Here is a 22,467-nt window from a genome sequence, read left to right on the forward strand (position 1 = left end):
AGCCCAGCTCAGCTGAGCCAGACCTGATGCTTTGCAGCCCATACACGGAGTCACTGGGGACCTGATCCCATTGCTCTCTTTTCCCAGGGGTGTGCTATTTGTTACCTCCTTAGAGGTCGTAGCAGAGCCTGTTTTCACACCATCCCACACACCACAGCAGCAGAGCAGATACATTTCCTTAAGCAATTAGTTAGGTAAGTGAAGTAGAAGATATTAGTGCCCCTGCTGCAAACCAGGAGCTGATGCACTGCTGGCAGCACAATAAAACCTTGCTTTGATGCATCCTATAACATGTGTCTACAGCTATATATACACACCATAAAAGACAAATATATGCACTATATATTTATATAATATATAAAATGTAGATTAAACAGTATGTCATACATGTTACAAACTATTGCATTCATTATAAATATTTATGTATTCTATATTAGTAATATATATAAACTGAATTCTTACTCATTCTGAAAAATAATAATATGAAGTTGCTTTCAGACTTTCTGGCTGCATTCTTTAAAGCACCTGACACTTTGAGCAACCTTGATCCCACCCCCCAGAATGGGATCAATAAATTTAATAATGGGCTTCAATAAAATATAGCATTGCACTGAAAATTTCATCAAGAGTTGGAATGATGCAAAGCAATCAGTTAAACTGAACTTCTGCTTCCTCTGCTTGCATTTTTAGGCATGAATAAATGTTACATAAATGTAGAACAGCCATAAGTCTTGCGGCATCTGCAATCCCATCTTTCTACTTTTTGATTTAATTTGTTTCATTTTGTGACTTTCATTTGGTTTTCCCAGTATTGCTAATCTTATTCAGTGCAATGTTATGGCATTGTAAATTAAAAATTTGTAAAATGTACAAATAAATTTCATTCATAGTTACAACAAGTCACGCTAAAGCTAAGCTGCTCTACCAAATAATAACCTGTAAATATTAAAGCAAATTGCACTCTGTTGGTATAGTCAAATATAGAAAAATTTTACTGGAATCAGTGGATACTCCAAGCCTATATCATCACTAGCAAGTACAGAATGTGGATGAACATCTAATGTTATTAAGCTTTAGCAGTATTCTTCTCATTTGTTGAAGTCACAAACATTTTTCAGGCTGCTCTCAGCATGACAAAAAGAGAAGACTATGGAATTTACAGTCCTTTTCTTCAAGAGTAAAGTATGCAAAATGTGACCTTGTTAGTCCTCATAGTGACTCACTGCATCTTTTCTAGAACTTGTCTTCGTATTTCTATCTTCCCATGAAATATCACTTCCTTCCCTTGCAAAGTTGTTTGTTTTTTAGAAAAAAAAGATCAGAACATCTGTGTCAGTATCAAAGTTGTTTTGTAGGATTTTATGTTTTTCAGCCACAGGTTATGTTCTCTCCTAGGAAGCTACTTGCTTGGCTCCAGCCTCATCAGCAAATACAAAAATTCCCCAATGCCCAGATGTCTTAAATATCTGCTTGTCAAGTACAGACGTCCCACGGATCTGGCCATAATCATTCGTGGACTCAATGTCTTCTACACACCATAAATAAAATTCACTGTATCAATAACAAGAACCAGAAGTGAGGAAGAAAAATCAAGATGATACAAAATTTAGCTGTGCACCTGCTTAGTGGCACAAGTTGCTTTGCCCTCAAAAAATAGCATGTCTACTGCACAGAGAAGGCTATAACTTCTAAAATCATGCCATTCAAATTAGAAAAATAAGTAAGAGAAACTCACATTTGAACATTAAGTAATAAATGTAAGATGACTGGCAATTGCTATTTATTCCTCCATCATCTATAAGGCATCACTGTATGCAGCAGCTGCGCTGAGGTTAGGTTAAGATCTGGTCCTTACAGAGTCAGTTGAAATGCATGGCTCATACTGCAAGATATAAAATATTGTGAATTCTATTCCACCTGTAAGCTCACTCATTTGCCTCTTCAGCCATGCCCAGCAGAGGCATGAATCACCCTGTTGCTGGAGATCAACACCCTCATTGATGCATACTTTGTGCCAAGACATGTACACCTCAGTGTCAGTGTTTTGTGTCTATGATCTGTTCTCATTCATGAGTAACCACCAAGTCTTTCAATTATTCCACCTCACAGCTGTCTTTCCTCATCCAAGCTTTTAATGGGTTCATCACAGAAAAACATTGCCCAGACTACTATCAATCTTCAGTGCCACAGAGGTCTAAAATTTGATTATTGTGGAAATTCCTCTGGCTTTGCGATATTTAAATTCTCAGCCACAATCCCATGTTAATGTAGAAGTTATTGTGTCTTGAATAGGTTTGTGCCTTCACAAAACAATGTTAGATTACAGCTTAACACTTCAGTGTCGCTCCACTTCCTGTCACATGTGCTCTTTTTTGCAAAATAAAGTCCAGCTTTATCTGGTACATGGTAATGAGTCCAAGCTTCTCCTGTTTGCATGACAGGAGTTTCTTAACACTACTATTAACAGGTTGGAAAGTCTATTGTGTATTCTGTGCAAACGAAAGAATAAAAGAAACAGAGTGGAAAATTAAATCCTTAAGTAAAAAGACAAAACTAAGAAAATTCCCCCAGCCCTCAAAATAATTGCTTGCTTATTCAGGCCTCGTATGTTGCCAGCAGACTACACAGAAATAAAACCAATTTTGGACTATTTAGACTTGGGCAAAAACTCTGTGAGTTTAGGAAGTCAGCATGAAAATCACTGGCATAATGACAAGCTTCAGCAATAAGAAAATTCAATTAAATTATTACACAGAAACATAAGCACTGATGGAGTTTTCATAGCTCTAATGAGGCCAGTATGGAGTTCATGACCCTCTGTGAAAGTGTGTTTAATGATGGTGGGCTGGGCCAGTGCGTGCCATTATTTATTTAATGTCCTAAAAGGGAGCTTGTCTTTCACTCTGGATGAGTCTAATCAGCATTAAAAAATGTTAACCTAAATAAAATATACGTCTTTGCCTTTTTCATCTTCCCCTTTACTAGCACCAGAGAAGAAAGAAAAAATATGAGTTTTGCAGCATTCTCATATACTGAAAAGCCGGCAACTGTTGGTGAATGAAGAGCACAGTTCAGCTCTAGCCATGGGTCATGGCAATACTTTAAGGGATGTGGGAAAAAAATTTTCTTACTTCAACAATTGCTAAATAAGTTATTGAACTAGAAAGAGAACAGGTGAACTGGGGTTAGGGTGTAAAAGAAAAACAGCCATGTCTATGGGAAAAGAAACAGAGAAGGAAGTTCCTGAGTTTAGAAGTAAAGCATGACCAAATAAATCTAACATTTAACTGACGAGGCGTTTAATGGTGGAAAGCAGAAAATCAGAAAGGCCATGCCTATTCTTGTAAATCAAAGAACACCAAGGCACATTTCAGGTTTAACACTGCTAGGCTCCCTTCTTTGCCCCATTAAATTGTTAGCGATCTCTGGTATAGTTCAGGAGCGTTTCAGCTAACGCTACCCAAAAGTTTCCAATTATGGTTCGAAAGTCAGTAGGGATAATCAGTTAGCACACAGCAGTTTGAACTAGAGAGGAGGGTGGATGCAGTGTCCCACATTATGCAGCAACAACACCAGGCAGCACTCGCAAGCAGTTCCCATTAACTGATGTAGATATAGCTGGAAGCTCCATCTCTATTGCTCCTAAGAGTTGTACCTGGCCTCATTTCTGCTCCTGAAGAAAGACAGCAAGATGTGATGAATTTCTGCCCCCAAGACACTGTTTGAGAGTGCAAGATACTGGCATTTGTTGCAGTGCTGAGTTCTGGGTGTATGGTCAAAGTTTTTACAAGAAATTAAATCAAAACCAGAAAAAATGTCAGCTGAATGTGTCACAAGACTATTTGCATGGTCATATTGATTTCATTTGGCTTATTTCAGACCAGCTCTTGAGAACACTAAGTACTTTGGACTCCATATGGAGTCCTCAAGTCAGAATTTTATTAAGATAAAATTGAACTCCCTCTTTAGGGAGTATACAAAATGAAATCCAACACCAAGAAGGAAAGAGAATTACATATTTCTGTACCCATGGGAGAAGTGTAATGTTATTAAAAAAAATGCACAGTGGGTAAACACAGCTCCTCACATTCTCTCTCAAATTGCATTTTAGAAATATTTTATTAGGGTTACCACCACTCTTACAGTTGTTCTGCAGAGCTGGGAAGAAAACACTCCTTGGCTTTTAAAAAGCTGCTCTGCAGACTTCAGAAGATCTTTTTTGAATTTTGAACTCTGAGCGTCTCTGCCTACTGCTCTTTCACATACAGACAGGTCCCTTGGTTGAGTGTTTATTGAACATATATATGTTTTGCTGCCACATAAATACTATTTTATTGACATTTCCTAGCTAAATAAGTCTTGGCTGTTTAAAATTCATCACGCAATAGTCAGTGTTTGTAGAAAGGTGCTAAATAAAGAGAAGGAAGAAAAAAGAAAGGGAGAAAAATGCTTCAGGCAAAGTTTTCCATCACCTTTTTCTTACTGTAATTATCACCAGAAAGCATAGCAAAAAAATGGTTCAGAGCACAATGGTTTATCTAATGTGATAATGTAATAAAGGTCTGATTCTGATTTTCTGATATTCTTCAGTATTAGTAAGAAGAAAGTCAGCTCCTCGGTATTCTACACTCTTCTATACCCAGTGTAAATGACACCACAAGAGTGGGGACTGATGCCCTTGGGGATGTTAACCTTCTTTCCTATCAGACTGATCCAGCCAGTTTTCAATGTTCCCACTTCCAAGGAAGCACTCAGCTGCACTGTTTTCATCAGCATCTCTGTTCTCAAATGCCTCCATGCTCCAGGGGACAGTTTGCAGTCAAGGCAGTTTGCTCAGGAGGATGCTGTATATTTTGCTGACCATGGCCTCTACTCCCGCTTTATAGAGCAGAGAGAAACATCTGTGGAATAAGCCTGATTTTCTGAGGAGCTAGAAGTTATAGAAGTTATTGCTAAGAGAAGCAAGGCAAGAACAGAGGAAAAAAGTAGGATAGGTCCAGGAGGGGACATAGGAGAAAAACAAGCCCTGGGTTGCTGAGCTTTTTATAGATATAGAGGGATTGCCATTAAAATGTTGATGTTTGCCAAAGTAAATAAAATATTTATTACGGAAATCGCCTGCTTGGGTGGAAAATTGGAGCTCTTCAGAACCAATGATGTGTTTACCTGGAGCAAATGGAGATTTTTTTTTTTCCAATAATCCCAAAGTATAAACAAAAGTAAAACCCAGACCTTGAAAGAACATACTCACAGCGGTTCCTCTGCACTGCAACATTTGGAGATAACCCAGGTATTCCAACATTTGATATTTAACATAACTCAGCTTCCCACTTGCACTTCTAAACCCACTGCTATAGGTAATGCAAATAAAACAGGATGTGTTGCACAACATTCTGATGGTCATGATTTCTGCTTTGTTTTACTGCTCTGAAGCAGATTATCATGCAAGTATTTGCTCCAATGCCTGATTATGTCTGATTGAAACACAAAAAACCCACCAGCATGTTCTTGCCAGGAACTGTAATCATTTAATTGAATTACTAGGGGTTTTTTAATCCACTAAAAGGAATCATGCCATTTTAGTCTGAAATGCCTTTACTAGAAAAAAATACAAGAAAAAAAAACACCCACAAAAACTTTTGTGACAGAAATTCCCCATGTTTGTTTGCTTTGAAACAGTAGGATTTTATCAATTCTGCCCTATTAATATCTCAGTTGCAAAGGAACTCTAGAAATCAGAAGGCTGAACACAGAGAAGATCAAATGAAAATTGCATCAATGCAATTCCTCTTTACCCAGACTGGAAGCTGTTCCCACAGATGTTTTGTAAATTTTTTTCCCCCACTTAGTTAGGTGAAGAATTATCTTGGTGTTTTTTGTCTATTTGTGAGAGTCCTTGAATTTGATGTAGAAACACACATTGATGCACTTCTCCGAAATGACTTAGTTTGAGGGTATTTTCACTTGAGCAGTAGGTTAAATATAATAATGCTTTGAAAAAAAAGATTTTTTTTTTAGCTTTTATTCTTTGATGTCATTGGTTTTTTTTTTGGTTTCTTGTACAGCTGATTTGTTATGTTTTGGAGCATGATCATGAAAACTCTGTGGTTCATGGTTGAGGAAACAGCTGTGAACAGATGGAATATTTTATGCCCATTCCTGTTGCAGAGTCATACAATAATTTGTTTGAATGATCATCAGAGATGAAAATTTTCTCTTGTCAATGTGAGTTGAAAGATACTTTGACCTATAGTAATCTATACAAGGACTGGACATTTTAGAAAGCACAAAAAAATAGTAGCGAAATTCCCAGTTTAAAGAAACTAAACCTCTGAAATTCTGTTGTCAAATTGTGTCTCAAAAAAAGATGTGATGAAAGCTAACATGCTATTATTTTTGCAGCCATAGCAACAACTTTAAAGAGGCGACAATTGCATTTCCAAAGTTACGCAGTATTTATATCAGGGACACCCTTTCTCTTTCATTGGGTTAGTCTGTCTAACTTCTTGCTTCCACCTCCTTTATAAATATAGTTACCTTTATTCAGGCTTATGCTTCTGCCCCTCCAAACTGCTGGTCTCTCCCTGCCCTCTCAAATGTAGCAATTCTTATCTCTTTTTTCCCAACAAAACCTTACAGTTCAAGCCATGCCAACCCTGTCCATCCCAACTCTCTGCACCTCTGCCTCACTCAGTTTGTCCTCTCACTTTTTATCCAGCTCCCTCTACATCTATTCAAACCACTCAAAAACCCCACTCTTTTCCACGTATCATTGGGGCTTATCCCTTTCTGCTTCCACTCCTGGTGTGCCCTACCAGCTGCAGCAACATGCCCCAGCAGAAATGTGCCCTTGCCACCACCACCCTACACCTGTGCTGCCCCTCACAGCCCCAGTCACACCTTGGAGATTCTAAATAGAACTGGTATTCACAATTATTTTTTTAAAGGTTTGTAATTGAATGAACTTTATGTTATTATCTTCTAAGTTCTGTCATTTAAATTCCTGAAGTACCAGAGGGAGAAAATATTAAGGGAAGAAATTCTAGCTGTGCATCAGCACATCCCAAGTAGATTTGTGCTCCTTCTATTATTCTTGTTTAATGAAGGTTGATGAAATGTGGCCTGGTTGTATGTTACCACTGAAGATCAATAGATAACGCGGACACAGGTCGAGGTATGGTGAAAGAAAGAAGCAGAGTTTATTTTCCCTCCCAGGATTTATAGGCTTTTTACCATGGCCAGGGATTGGATGGTCAGGATAACACTTTCCCACTGCACTGGCCATGAGAGATGCCCATCACAAGACGTGTAACAGAAAGAATGTACACATATCTATGTTTACAGTTACTGTCCTGGGAAAGTCCTTGGAAAACTATGTTAGCAAGCTCAGAAGCTGAGTTTTCAGGGAGACAGTTGTATACATGTGAAAAATGCATCTCATTAGTTGATAACTCTTATAAATGTGTCAAAGACTGTTACTTGTATTAATGTGCTAAGGAAAGGCTTCTATAATCATTACAAGATAATGAAGACATTGTGATCTTAGTTAAATCTATTTTAGGAAGAGGTAATGAACCAAAATTCATCTAAACTAAAAAATTTGAAAGCTATGTGTCGTGGGAGTTTGAAAAATGTAATGTCTTACAAGCAATGCCCAGACAATGTAACACAATGAATTTTGAATAGTATTTAGGTGCCAAGAAAAGACAGAGCATTCTATTTCAAAATGAAAAATATCAAATTACAGATTTCTGTAAATTCTAGAGCAATGAGAATAGTAATGAGATAAATGAGAGGAAAGGCTTGAAAGGGGAAGAAATTAATCTCTTAAAACTTTATGATACAATGATTTGCATGTAGTCTTTCTGGTTTTACCAGCATTTTTGTTGGAAAAGTGTAAGGAATTCTGTGAAGATGTTACAAAACCTGTACAGCACTTTTTCATCTAGAAAGGCTTGCTGCAATACTGACTTTAGGAAGAACATGCCTACAGGGAAGTCAGAGCAGCACCCTAGAATTCTGCTTCTGAAACTCAGGTTTGGGGCCTCCATTGTAACCATGGGAGATGCTCTAGCAGAAGCACTGCCTCACTTGGAACAACCTCACACGACAAGATGTAACCTTCTTTTGGCCACTTTTACATCCCACTGTTTCCAGAAACAATGTTCAAGGTCCCTTTGAGAGCAGTAAAATGTCCTTTGGAAGCAGTAGAACTGCCCACCTCAAGGCTGGATTGATGGCCAGGGAGAGGTAGCAGCCCTGTGCATTATCACTGCTCAGCATTGTGAGTGTGATCATCATAGTAACCATCACTACCCCATCTTCACTGCAGCTGCACCCATCCTTTGTAATGGCATGAAAAGATGTCAAAATGGCAGACTTTCTTCTGAGTCAACAAAGTGGTCAGAGGTACCCTTGGACCACACAGCCCCTGAAACTCCTAGACACAATGATAGTGAAAGTATGTAGTGCAGGCTGTATCCTGTTAACAAACCACAGGGCTGGAACTACACTGATGCATCCAAAATCATTTATTTCCAAGCAAGCAGCTCTGTGAGGTAGGACAAACTGTTCTGAGGATCATCTCAGTTAACTCAGACCTTGGCGCACAGCACCAACAGTTGCCATGTCCTACTGCTGCCCTATAAATATACCGTCACACTGCTGCCTTTTCCTCTTCTCACACTTGCAAGTAGACATGCTGCCTCTCTATGCTTTCTCCTGACCAATCCTCAGGACTGGCTCACCCATACAGCTTCTGAAACAGGGAAAGTACATGACATCAGCTCAGAGTAACTACAGCTGGAAGGAAAGGTGTTACCTTACCTGAGGATTAATGCAGTACTGCAAAGACTCTATGGAAACTGTCATAATTTTAGGTGGTGACAGCATAACCTCCATATTCTTCAAAGTAAGAACAGGCCTTAACTGTTCTGAAAAAGGATAAAATCTAGAAATATGGTTGCATTCATTCATGAAAATATCTGCTGAGAACCTAACACCGTTAAATCAATAGTATTAAAATAAGCCTTAGTAATTCTGTACAAGCTAAGCCAGCCAAAAAGATTCTGAGAGGATTTTCACTGTTTGTACTCTCATAAATTGTTCGTTCCTAGGAATAATGTTCTAAATACAGAAAAAAAAAAAAAAAAACTCCTTGAAGAAGGAGTTTTATAATGCCCCCTAAACCTGTAAAATAACAATGCAAGTGCAGAAGCTTTTCTTCATTTTTTAAAGTGTATCACAGAATGCTGATGTGTAGACTGGAATTATGTTCTCAGGAATAAATCTCTAGAACTACCTCTGGATCTATCTACTTATGTCATATTGCATTCATTACAGCAGCATTTGAGCACTTTCCAACTACTTACTGTACAAATAATAATCTCTGTCTCCTTTCCACAACAGGGCAGTGCTCATATTCATTGTCAGTTTGTGTATCTGGTGTTTGTAAAGCATGTATGGCAGCTTGATGCTGTTTCTGTGTACAATTTACAATAAGTATAATAAGAAATAACAGAAGTGAAGCAATTGGTTTGTTTGGGTAAGACTGTGTATACATTCAAGCCTGGGAAATTGAATGGGCAAGTATTGCATTTGCTTTTCAAAGCAAGTATTATTTATCAGACAAGCATGTCTCTCATTTTGTAGAGGCAGATTATCATCTCTACTGCTGGAGATTTCTTGTCACACTGGTTCAATCCCATGAGCATGTCCTTTCTTCTAAGATAAACCCTCCATGAAATACTGGTAGTGAGATTATGATTTTCACAGTCATTTAATAAAAAGTACTTCATTATTCATTCTATACGACTCTCTCTGGAAACAGCAAGCTCTCTTTTAACAGGGAGATGCTTCAGCAGTAAATCATAGGATACCAAACAGGGCAGATAAAACTTGTGAAGAACTTTTTAATTAAGAGAATGGATGAACAATTCGTAATTAATTATTTGGGAATTAATGCCACCTCAATTTATCATCAAATGTTTGCAAAGGCCATACATGCACTTGTATGCCTTTTACAGCCTTTGCAGTCTTTAGGGTCACTACTGAATGTTGGCCCAATCCAATACAGTATGACAGATGTAGTCAGGTCATGAGCTCTTTGTTGACTGCTCTACAGAAATTGCATGAAGGATAATGTCAATAATAATTTAAATGCTCCATTCTTTAAGCATAAAAGGACCAGGAAATTAAAACTTTGTACCTATTTATTATTTCAGTGTGACTGGCTGTAAATTGTTATGCAATGATTTGTGGAATCTCTGTAGGTACAATTTGAAAATAGTTTGATATTATTAATTCCCTGTGTTTAATTCATGAAGACTACAATTTCACTTCACATACAGAGTTTTCCTTCCCCCATCATTGGTTGTTTTATCTCTTCATTTTTGTTTTGTTCTGAAATTCTCAAGGATGGTGATTCAGGGCTAATAGCTGGGCAGGGATGCCATCTTTCTGCCAGCATGTGTCACGTAACCTTTTATGGTGACATTGGGCAGCTATTCACTGCTAACTTTGTCACTCATAAAACCATATATGCAGAATTACCGAGGTCCTTCCTCTACCAGATGTGCACTATTGCAGACTTCTGGCCATGTGGTGGGACTGTGCACAAGCATCAACTTCTCACACATCTCAGACCACAGCAAGGAGATCCTAGGTATGTCAGCTGCAAGGAATACATTTCATACACAGTCTCAAGATGGAAGAGCCCATTGAATCTTCAGAAGGGAAAATGTTAGGGAAGAGGCTATGAGCTCCCAGAGCAATTAATCCAGTCCAGCTCAGGCTCTCCCTATCTCCAGGCTAACCACATAAATGAAGGAGTCAGCATGAAAACCACAGAATGGCTGAACTCTTCCACTTCTCTTCTTAAAGAGAGAAGTAGCCAAGCAGGAAATTATTGAGTGGGGATCTGGATAATCTAAGAAGGCAAATAAAAGTTTTAATTAACGCAGAAGATTTTGGGTTAAGTATAGAAAGAGAAATGAGTCTGGGAGGGGAGGCAGAAAGATAGTTACATGCCAGAACAGAGACCCTGAGGGAAAAGAGATATCATTGCTGCAGAAAGAAGATCCTGGGCACTCCAAGCCCAAGGAGAGCTCCAAAGGAGAAAAATGGAGTATGTGTGTATATATGGAGACATTCTGGTTCTGATTTATCGTGCAAGGTAATAAAGTGTTACCATTTTCTAGACCACTTGCTACTTGCATCTCCACACAGCCAGAACTTTGAGAAACAGTGAGGAACAGTGTGTGAGGGATCATCATTGTCCCTGGCTAGTTCAAGCTTCTAGACATTTAAGACCTGTTTCTGAGAAAGATGCCTTTCTGAGAAAGGTTTCACAGACAAAGTTTATCAGAGACCAAGGAAACAATACCAGAATTACTCAAGTGGTAGAAAACTTTAAAGAACAGAGAATCAACAGAAGCCATCCCAGCAGTGTGGTGTATAGCCACCTTCTTTAAAAGTTCACATTTTTCCATTCTTCAAGGATCCTCAGAATGTCTCAGTCAAATGCAACCTAGATAATGAGAACCAGAAGCAGCAATCAATGAATTCTCAAATGACAATACATTTGCTTCTAGTGTTATAAAACCAGCTTCTGTACAAAGGCATTTAATTTAGATATGTCAAAATATTTTGAGAGTTTCCCATAGTATTCTATACCAGTATTTTCCATACCTGAGGTTTCTCATGCAACTTTTATTCAGATCAAGAAGAGAAAGATTAAGTTAAGCTTTCAGGATTTGTGGGAATTTATGCCTCACAAATCAACAAGATCTACATGTTACATGTAGGCCGCTCCTTTGGGCTTGCATATAGGTAGGATCACCTGGAAAAGCTCTTTTTTTCTGATTTGGGGATTTTTGGTGGAGGAAATCTGAGGGATACATCCATTTTTCTGGAGTTTCTGTACTGCTGTAAATAAAAAAGTTCCTGGGGTTTTGTTTTCTTTGCATAACCTAACTCCAGAGCACTGGCTTAGCCAACTCTAGAGCTAGATAGGCTGCTGGAGATCTGCTGTAGAGCAAATCCTGTATGTCCAAGCTGCCTTGATGTTCCTATACACAAAAAAATCAGCACTATCCCCAGAAACAGTAGATACAGCCTGAATAGACCTCAATAGCAGAGATCTTCCTGCACATTTACCATGAGGTGCATAAACAAGTACTGACATTTCCAACACTCAGATTTCACCTCTCCTGCCCAAAAGCAGAAATTAGCTTCCCATAGAGCACCCATGGTTACATCTCATGGCTAAGAGCTAAGAATATACTGAAGTCAAGATCAATGTGACTCACCTCCCTCAGCCCTCACATAAGTTTTTTTAAGAAAAGTTGTTTCCCTTATGCCCTCATTCATAGGGAGACCTTCACTGTGGTGGGTCCTCAGGTACTTCTGCACAAGGACAAACTACACTGAAAGAGCAATAGTAAATGTTTCCATACAAACAACAACCCAGGAGAGCATTCTCACTCAACATAATGGAGGTAATTATACAGAGGAGCTGGGTCCAATTCATGACTAGAAAAATGAAGTAGAACAAACTGATGATGTTCAAAATGCTTAACTTTTTTTTCCATTAGTCATTCCTACTGCAACAAACATGCTATTTGTTCCCTTAAATATTTTTTTTTCTCTCTGTTGGCCAAAATATTTGTGTCTGGAGCACTGTAGTATCCCTGGCTAAGCGAGTAGAATGGTTTGCCAAATAATGTCTGTGGACAAAAAAGCTGGGATGAAAAACAAAATGTTGATGCTGGCCTATAAACAGGAGTCAAGCTTTCAAGGTCAGCGAGAGGTAAGTGGTTTGTTTGTTCTCATGGGAGTAAGTATTAAGACTCTGAGGCTTAGAAGGGAATTAAGACCAGGTGTTTCATTTTCTAAGGAAGTGATGTACTCAGCAAGCTATTCAATAATCAGAGGGGGCACATTCATTTCACCACCACCTAAAAAAAGAAAGATGTGTTGTTTTTTGAGAGAACAGCTGCAGATAAAGATCCCTCCATGCAGCAGTTTCTTCACTTTGTTCTCACCTACCTTTAAATACACAGCAGAGGTACCTAAGCTTGTATCTATGTTTGGTTGAAGGTCATTGGAGGCAGCCAGAAAGCTCAGTTCAGAGGCTAGATATGATCTTTGTCTCCTGGAGATGCAGGACTCTGGTGACAGTAAAAGAAGCACAGGCACTACAGCTGCAAGGTTAAAGTTGATAGAATAAACACAGGTAGGAGTACAAAGGTTTTTCAGGTAACTCCCTGGGACATCCAAATGCCTTCCTGGTTTGTACAGAAAAACACAGACATAGCTTTCAGCTTTGGATCCCATCTTGTGAATTAAGGACTTAAAAGTCATGCACCTGTCTTCTACTACATCTGTCTTTTTTTCTCCTCTCCTCCCTGTTAGTCAGCTCCTCAGTCAGCTTCAAGTTTCACAGATTTAATGAGGATATAGATAACACCTCGTGAAAGAGCTCCTGTAGCAGGGAGATTGGTCAGCATGCTGTGGTCTGCCTCAGGATCTCAGTGCAGCTTCTGTAAAATTACTATCACCCACTGTACTGAGCACAGCCATTTACAATTGTGGAAATTCAAAGGGTCATGGAAACACTGTCAGGGAGGCAGTCTTCAATAACAACTCATGGTGAGAGCGAGTCACAAACAAGCAGCCATCGTTAAGAGCTGTCGACACAACAGGTAGGTACAAGAAATAACAGAAGAAAGAAAGGAGGAAAGATGGAGGGTAATGCTAAGAAATCAAGCATTTACAAGACCTGACAAAGTATGTAACTGAGAGATTTTAATTGGATTCAAGGTGTTATTCAGCTCTTCTGTGACTAACCTCTGTTCAATCAAAGGCTGATTTTTAAGGTTATGACAGGACTTGTACAAACACTTTCTATACCTAGATGCTTATTCATTTTGGTGGCATTTGCTTACCCAAACCTCTCAGACAGTTCATGATATTTCAAAAACCAAGACATTCAGTGCACAAATAAAAACCAATTAAAAAATCTATAAATTATTTTAAGAAGCCAGTTGTATCCCTAATAATCCATGTTAATCAAAGCAGAGAGGAAAACAAACAAACAAAACAAAACAAAACAAAAAACACAACAAAAACCACAAAAACCCTGACCAATGATGTATTAAAATTCTGAATGTAGTATAGTCATTATTGGTTACAAGTAATTTGAAAATTCTTACAACAATAACAGACAACTGAGTGAACTAAATGTTAGTCCAGGGAATTAACCTGTATGAGTTTTGTGGACTAGATCCTAGTAATTAGGGGAGGTGGTATTTCAGAATGTGTGCATCCTATATGCATTTGGGAACCTTTTTAGAGTTTGCAATGTTACAAAAACTGAAGGAGAAGGGGAATAATGAAGATAGGTGCAGTTCAGCTCAAGTCAGCACTCTTTCTTGGAGCTGCATTCCAGCAGGAGAAGCTGATATCAGACACTTTGTATGCAGTAGCACTTAAGCCAGGAGAATTGCTGAAGGGGTGGAAGCTAGAGAGAACAGGATTTACCAGGAGATCAAGTCCCATCCCTCATTGCCATGGTCACAGCCATTTGGCCACACAACTCTTACCTGATCCAAGGCAGAGTCTCCCTGGGGGCAAAGGAATCAAAACTTGGCCACATCTTCTGATGTCTTTACAGTCTTCAGTTTTACCATGGCTTCTTGACATGTTACCTGCTGACTGCCTGAATGTAAAAGCACTTCTGGCATTATTAATGTTTTCTCAGCTAAAAATAATAATGACAAATGTGAAACAATTACATTTTTTTCATATAAAACAAACAGTATTATGCTATCTGTATTTCCTAATAAAAATTGCTAAATGCTCTTGTTGTGTAATAATGTCAAAATAACAATGACACATGAAATAAATCCAATTACTAAAGACTAAGAGAATAAAATTCAAAGAAAGAAGAAAATGTAAGATTATAACATTTTATTGTGTGTACATACTGAATACAATTACCACATAAAATTCTCATCTAAATCATCATAAGCTGCTATGCCACATGTTCCAGTGTTAAGTGCCCAGGAACAGAAATTTAAGAGTTAGATGAATATTCAGTTTTCTTTTGCTTTTTGGACTCTGGAAATCTGCATGTTTCAAGATTCTTTTGTTAGCTTTCAAGAAAAAGGTAGATTTCGTGTTATCTGAAAGGTAGGAGGAGATAGCATATTTTAGCAAGCCAGAGGTACACGAGGCAAGTGGGGCTATTTGGTAGGTCTTTGACTCCTCCAAAGAACCATTTCAGACTCCCTTGTGCCGCTGTTTCAGACATAAGGCTCTGCTTTACCGTTTACAATGCTGCCATCTTTTGACGTCCGTGGGCATTTATCTCATGATCCATGGTAGTATTTTCCTTTAGCAACTTTTTGCACTTACATTTGCACTTGTATTTTTCTCGATGGGATTTATCTGACTAAACATACACACCTGCAATAACAGCACCATGTGAGAATTGCCTCAGGCTTCCTTGAAAATCACTGGAAGACAAAAGCACTTCTGGGGTGTGATTCACTTCTACTCAAAGTAGATAACCAATATATATCAGATGAACAGCACTGAAAATGCATTACTGTGCTTTGCCCGTGGCTATAATGATATCTGAAGAGCGACTAGCTCAGGTGTAGAGATCACTGTCAGACTGTAAGTGAGCACAGAAAGACAGCAAAAGGAGTGTTACCCCTCTCCCAGTGGGAGAAGTTTTTAGAGGTGATCCTGATATTTAATTCATTAACATGTATCCATGTAAAATGAGGCCACAGGGGCTACAGAAGAGAGATATGAGCTACATTTGACTTTGAATAAAAGTATTGGCATTTGGTCTAGAAGTCTGTCTCCATATTTGGCAGTAAAATTGTCTTAAAGGTATTTTACCTCTGCCCAACTCTGCCTCTGGTAGCCTTTCCCTCAGAAAGCCAGAGGTAAGAGAAATCTCACAGGTAGTTTCCCACACACAAACACAGCCACACACCTTCCTCCTCCCCCACCCCCCCAAAAGGGGTATCTTTTGCTGTAAATTTTATTAATTGTAAATTCACATTATACAGGAGCTAGACCTAAGAAGGATTTGCTTTTAATCCAAACAAAGAATTTTTATAATGATTGAAAATCTGCTACAAATAATGTAAAATATTATTTTGTCTTAGTAAAGAACAAATGGAGTCAATAATTGCAACAACTTGGACAGTCTGCAGTTCTAAACGTGACTTATTTTGAATTATATTTAACTCACTTCAGTAACACAATCTTTGCTAAAATAATGCTGATGTCTAAATACAAATTTGCACAAGTTGTGCAGAACCACACACTTGGGTGTCACAGATGTATCATTCTTGAACAGCAAGAGAAAAACAAGTAAAATAGGTTACTGCCTACTTTCCAACTTCCAGTCATTGCTACTGTGTGCTAGAAACTACCTCCCCTTCAGATCTGACGCCCAGAATGCTTTTTCAGCTTATGTAAGTGTGCTGCAGATTTAAACTTTCTACATCTTTTTTTTTCACAAGCCTCCAATCATTAAACTCACAGCTTCTTAAAGAATTAGTTAATGAAACTAATTGGCTAATTAATGAATCTGAGTAGCTGACAAATGTTCTCTAAGACTTGACAATTGCAAATGCTGTTTCTTATGAAGAGATTTCCGTACTCTAATAGGTAGTCTTGTCCAACATTTTGTTTTCTTGCCAGGAAACATTTTCCAGCAAAGAGTGTCCTTATTTTTAGCCTGTTGGAGCAACACTGAAAGCTGCAAGGAACAGAGTCATGGAAGAAAGTAGTTCAAGAGGGACATGCTGCATTGTGGGACAGCATTGACAAAACTGATCAATAAAACCAAGGCTCCCCTGTGATGCTTCTGGCCCTCAGCCTATGAGCGATCTCATGCTGGAATCAATAGGGGCTATGCTTTCATCACAAAATCATTCATTTTGAGAAAGAAATTGCAGGGGTATTCACTTCATTCTAGACTCAGTTTACATTTTTTATGATTCATGTGTGTAGAAAAAATGTATTTACCAATCAAAAATAAATCTGAGACCTTCTCTACTGTTGGGTTGTGGGAGGTACCACATAAGGGGGTTTCCTTTAAAAGGAAACCTTGCCAGGGTGTTTCTTCTCCTCTGATAAGATAGACTTTAAACCCATTAAATATCTACGTGGTCTTCCAAGGAAAACACAGCTTACACAGCAGCAGATATCTTGTGAAGTGAAAGATTCAGAAGTGATCTAGGAAAAGTGATCAGGTGAAACACAGAGGAAGAAATTAGTTTTCAGCAGACAAGAAGTACTGATTTCACTGTTTAAAAAATGCACATAATCAGAGGTTTATTTAATATGATATTTCTGTAGATCCCATAATTTTTTCTGTGCTTCCAGAAAATAACTGTGCAAGTGCAAATATGCATAAGTAAGGCAGATATAAGGAAATAAGCAAGAAGCAGTGAACCAGAAGAATGTACATTTTATAAGTAAGACTTAGTAGTCTTACTTAAGTAAGACAAAAAGGTAGTATTTCAAACTGAAATTTTACAAAACTACAAAACATTACAATACTGATTGCAATTTCAAAATCTACATAGCACCATAAGACATTACTTGAAGTCTTTGTCTGAGACTGGTAAGTTTAACAAAATCAACACATATGCTATACATTTGTGCAGGTTTCCCTGATGCCTTTCTCCCATACAAGGTGCAGCAGTTCAGCAATAATGCACGCCTTGATTTTAATATATATGCAACATAATCACCTATCAACATAATTTGCTCCAACAAAAGATTTGCACAGTCCATCACCACTTTTTCTGAGAGTGGCCCTTGTCAGTGTCCTCAGGAACGAACAGGGCAAGCATAGAGCAGCTCTTAGTGCACCAGGACTTAAGCCAGAACTGTATCTTGATGACTAATAAATACTCATGGTTTGACTGATCCCTTTTTTAACCTACTGACTCTCCAAGACAACCTTGATGTGCTGCTGTCCACAGCCTTCAGCCATCAGCATACCATGGGTAAAAGCAGATACCAATGACCACATATCAGAGCAAGAAAAGCTGAAAGAGTCTCTGACTGCATTGGGTGCCCATCAGACAAGGCAGGCTGGTAATTGTATAAAATACTTCTTTCTTGGAGTCTCTTGGTGGTCTCTATGAGTTTTTTGGCCATCACACAGGGAAATCACAAAACACTTGGGATAAAGGGGCTGAACAGGACCACAATTAAAATCCACTGAGTATCAAGACTTCTCAGCTGTGCACAGATGCCTGACTCCCATAGGAAACTATACACTGGCACAGTAGCTGGAAGAAAAGAATACATAGATGATGGAGAAGCCACTAGGATTTTAGAAGTGGTGACTTAGTGCTCTTAATATGTTGAAAATATATTTAAATCCTACCATTTTTACCACTTTTAAAGAAGATTTTGTGAACTATTAAATGTGGCACCCATACCAGGCAAAATAGACATTATTTTTTAAAATAACTTTAGTAGATATGTGGGAAATAACTGTAACAATCTGCTATATTAATGAGACTCAATATGAAATTTTGTTTCACAATGGGCTTTTTTAATTAAAGCAGGTAACAAAGGGAAGTTGTCTCAATATGATCTGCTAAAATTTTCAGCAGGCAAGCAGCTAGAGCAGTAAGCACACCAGGAAAGCTGAAAAACAGGAATAATGGGTAAATTTCTTGTACCAGAAGTATTAATTAAAAGTAGAGAAGAGGAATAGCCTTAGTAGAAGAAGCCCTAGGGGATCCATTATTGACAGGATCAGTAGTATACACCATACTTATGTGTTACAATCCATCCATTGCTGCCCAGAGAAAGGCACAGACAATGCAGTGACATGGTCTGTTGATGATACTGGGCTATTCAGTATGGTACAGCTGAGGGGTTTATTGACCATGAAGAAACACACAACAACATTATGGCACCAGGTAATAGCTGGCAAATTTAATACAGAAAGTGTAAAATGCTACACAGGGGAAAATGCAATCCCTGCTCTGCCAGCTGTGACGGGTCCCCAAGGGGCTGCTCATTCACAGTCCCGTGAAAATACTGGCTCAGTACTGAACCTGAACAGAAAATTAAGATATTAATTATGGAAAAAATAATAACCAAAGGGTAAAGTATTGCAGTACCACACCACCACTGCCGCAGTGCATTTTCAGTAATGCTTCAGCTTGGTGAGCACTGTGGGTGCTCTGGGACTGGAGACAGCTACCAGGGGTTAGGTGGGACAGCAGGAACTCAGAACCCGCCAGAGAAGGGCAATGAAGCTGGGGAAGGGTCTGGAGCACAAGGCCTGTGAGGAGCAGCTGAGGAAGACGGGCTGTTCCCGTGAGGGGCCGGCAGCTCCATGCGGCGCCTGCGGGGAGCGCGGCCCCGGCGCTGCCTCCCCACAACACCACGAGATGGCGCCGCGGGCCCGGGCAGCGCCGGGCGGAAGCGGCGGGGGAAGAAGCCAGGCTGGGCGCGCTCGGAACCGCCGGAACGGAGCGAGGGAACGGCTGGAGGCGGCTTTGTACCTTGCCCGCCGGAGCCCCAGGCTGTCCGGGTGGGTGCGGGGACGGCAGTGCCCCCTCGCAGGCTGCGGCCCGGGCCTCCCGCCCGGGGAGGGGACCGGGCTGAGGGCGGTGGCAGCCGGGGCGGAACGGCGGCGGGAGCGGGAAAGCGAAGGCCTCAGGAGGGAGATGTGGGAGCCCGGGCGCCCGGCGGGGCCGAGGTGCTTGCGGCACCACGCGGTGGTTGTAGCGGTACGGGAGCGGGGCTTTGCCGTTTCGCCACACTTTATCGGCCCGGGGCCTCAGGCGGCCATGAGCGAGCTCGGGCGAGAGCGGCGCTCTGTGCGCTGGGGCCGGGGGCAGCCGGGGCACAAGGCGTGTGCTCCTGCCAGCCCTTGGATGTTGTAATTGTGTGCCCTGTTTGCAGAGGCAGGAGCTTCTGCGAGGCTTTCAGTCACTTGCCGGAGTCTGGACACGACATCTGTGAGACCAGGACATTACTTATGCCTTCAAAAGCTGTACTGGAGAAGTTCGATCCTGTTCCTTGTATATGACTAAGTTGACCAGATATATATGAAACATTAGCTAACTGGTATACTGATAATTGTACAGCTTTTAGCACTTTATTTCTTCCCTCTGATTTTTGACCAAAATAGCTTTTGGGTTTATGTCCTGAAGCTCAGAGAGTGAAGACTCTCTTTTGGGGAGCCACAGTGGATTACACTGCCTTGGCTTCTGATAGGGCCAGAACACCTGTAATACATCTGCTGAAAGCTTAAGAACATTATTTTGCTAATTTGTTTCGCGTCCATTCACAGGAGTTGCTGTTGTTTTAGGGACATTGATGTGAACATCATAGTGATAGGTGGTTCTTCATAGCACTCTTGTTGGGATGAGAAGCAGCTGTGAATGTCCTAAGTGCTGGACAAGTCTTGTATTTGCAACCATTTGCAAACCAGAATGAAGTGTATAGTCTTGGGAATTTTTACCCCTTCTTTTGAAGAGAAATAACTTTTGCTGCCAACTGTCCCAGCAATCACAGGCTTGTGTTTCTGCGTGACTCTAACTAGGGCACTTTGGTATTAAAGTTAACGTCACAGCAATGCACAGTGTTAATCTGCAGTGCAGGATGTCAGACCACTTTTTAGACATTTCCCTCTTCTGGTGGTAATTCTGCATCAGAAGTATAAAATGAAATAGTGTTCATGGGAGGATGCACACTATTGATGTTGTTATATTCACATTTTTTTAGCTAGTATGTACTAAGGTGAGTTCAAAATTTACAGCACAAAATTATGTTTAATACCTTAAACTGTGGAATTTACTGCCAGGGGATTTATTTGAAACACCTCTTACTCATGGGGGTTTTGGCTTTAAATGCCAAAACCAGTTTGGAGATGAAAAAACAAAAAATGTGTGAACTACGTCTTGCTGAAATCAAGAGAAAAGTACCTGGAAAAGTAATTCCTTCATGAATGTGTTAGTGTCACATTTTACTGAGTATCTTCTACTAACCATTGCCAGAAACTGGATATTGAGTTAGGGAAGCTCTGGCCTGACTGAAGACACTTTTCACATCGGGGACAAAAGCAGCAGTGGGCAGAGGGGCTGATCAGCTGTCTGTTATTAGAGGCATTTCCAATTCAAATATAGTTGGCATTTTCATGGAAGTTTTGTATAAATGTGTTTTGTTGAAACCTGCTGAATTTATTGAAATTCCACCTTCCTTTAATAACATATGATGTTTTTGCCGTAATACCATGCAACAGTTGAGTTAATCTTGTGTTGATGGGTATTGTGAATAGAGGAGCTCTCACTGATCCTGCACTGGGCTTGGAGTTGTCCCTGTTTCCTCTGTGTGGCCACACTGTATCCAACACGCCATTAGACCCAGAGTGGTCCCAGAGTGGGATTTACTTACCAAGTTACAAACCCCAGTGTACTGAGGTTGTGTCTATGGTATGACAGACATTGTCTCAATTTCTGTTGACTCCAAGGGAATTCAATGCTGTCATTGCTTTGATCTTTGAAATTTATTTATTTTCACCAATGCTCACCTGCCTCAAGCTGGTAAGGGGGACAGACATGTTTAGATGAAAGGGTTCATCCCTGGTTCATTATCAGTGGAGAAATATTTCAAAACTGGGAAAAGGAAGTAGAAAAACAATTCCATCATTAATAATCAGTATAAGCAAACTGATCTCTTTCCCATTTTAAATTGTACATTTGCTGGTGAGTTTCATATGTTCAGTTGGTTCCATATTTTTTTTTTTTTAAGTATAAATTATAGGAGTAGAACTGTTAGATTTATTTTTCTGCTGCTTGTCATGTTTCATATTTTATGTAGCTTGTTTTGGAAGAGTAATTCTACCGAAAATAAAACAAACTAATTTTTTAATTTAGTGTCCTTGCTTGCAGCATTTTTATGCTCTGCTTTATATTTGTAGTCTAATGTTTCATAAGTAATTTATGATAATAATTAAAGTTTCTGTGTTTGGCAAAACAGGTTTTTCATATTTGGTAAATTAATATAGTTGGATGGTTTTGCCAGGGGTTTTCCCCTCATTCCCTTTCAGAAAGCATATGTACATGTTGTGTGTTACTAATAAAGTATCAGACTTCATCAATTACTGCTTTAAAAATTATTTAAATTGAGATCAATCCTGATTTCTGTTTTTTCTGAAGCTGTTTCAAAGAAATTTTTGTCATGGTGGAGTTAGAGTGAATATGAGAATTAAACACACCTACTTTTCTGAATTGGAAAATTAAAGAATTGGCTATCATGGGCTTAGTTTTTTTAATAATAACTAGTGAGAAAAAGAGGTTATGGCAACCTTGACAGTATCCAGATGTATCTGGGAAAGATATATATGGGAAAGAGACAACAAGTATATGTGTACATCATGAGAGTGGAGATTAAAGTTTTGAA

General features: G+C 39.4%; 1 protein-coding gene across 1 annotated transcript in view; it reads left to right on the top strand.

Annotated features, from left to right (window-relative positions):
- The first annotated feature begins 19,393 nt into the window (after positions 1-19,393).
- The window catches only part of GEMIN8 (gem nuclear organelle associated protein 8), a 28,293-nt gene continuing 25,219 nt past the window's right edge, over positions 19,394-22,467 (top strand). Inside the window, exon 1 of the mRNA XM_088068712.1 lies at positions 19,394-19,591. Within this exon, the coding sequence (XP_087924838.1) occupies positions 19,394-19,591 (198 nt within the window). The remainder of the gene's footprint in view (positions 19,592-22,467) is intronic.

Source organism: Pseudopodoces humilis, chromosome 2, assembly GCF_049639895.1.
Source record: "Pseudopodoces humilis isolate 2021_Gansu_Grassland_sample_001 chromosome 2, ASM4963989v1, whole genome shotgun sequence".
Taxonomy (NCBI): domain Eukaryota; kingdom Metazoa; phylum Chordata; class Aves; order Passeriformes; family Paridae; genus Pseudopodoces; species Pseudopodoces humilis.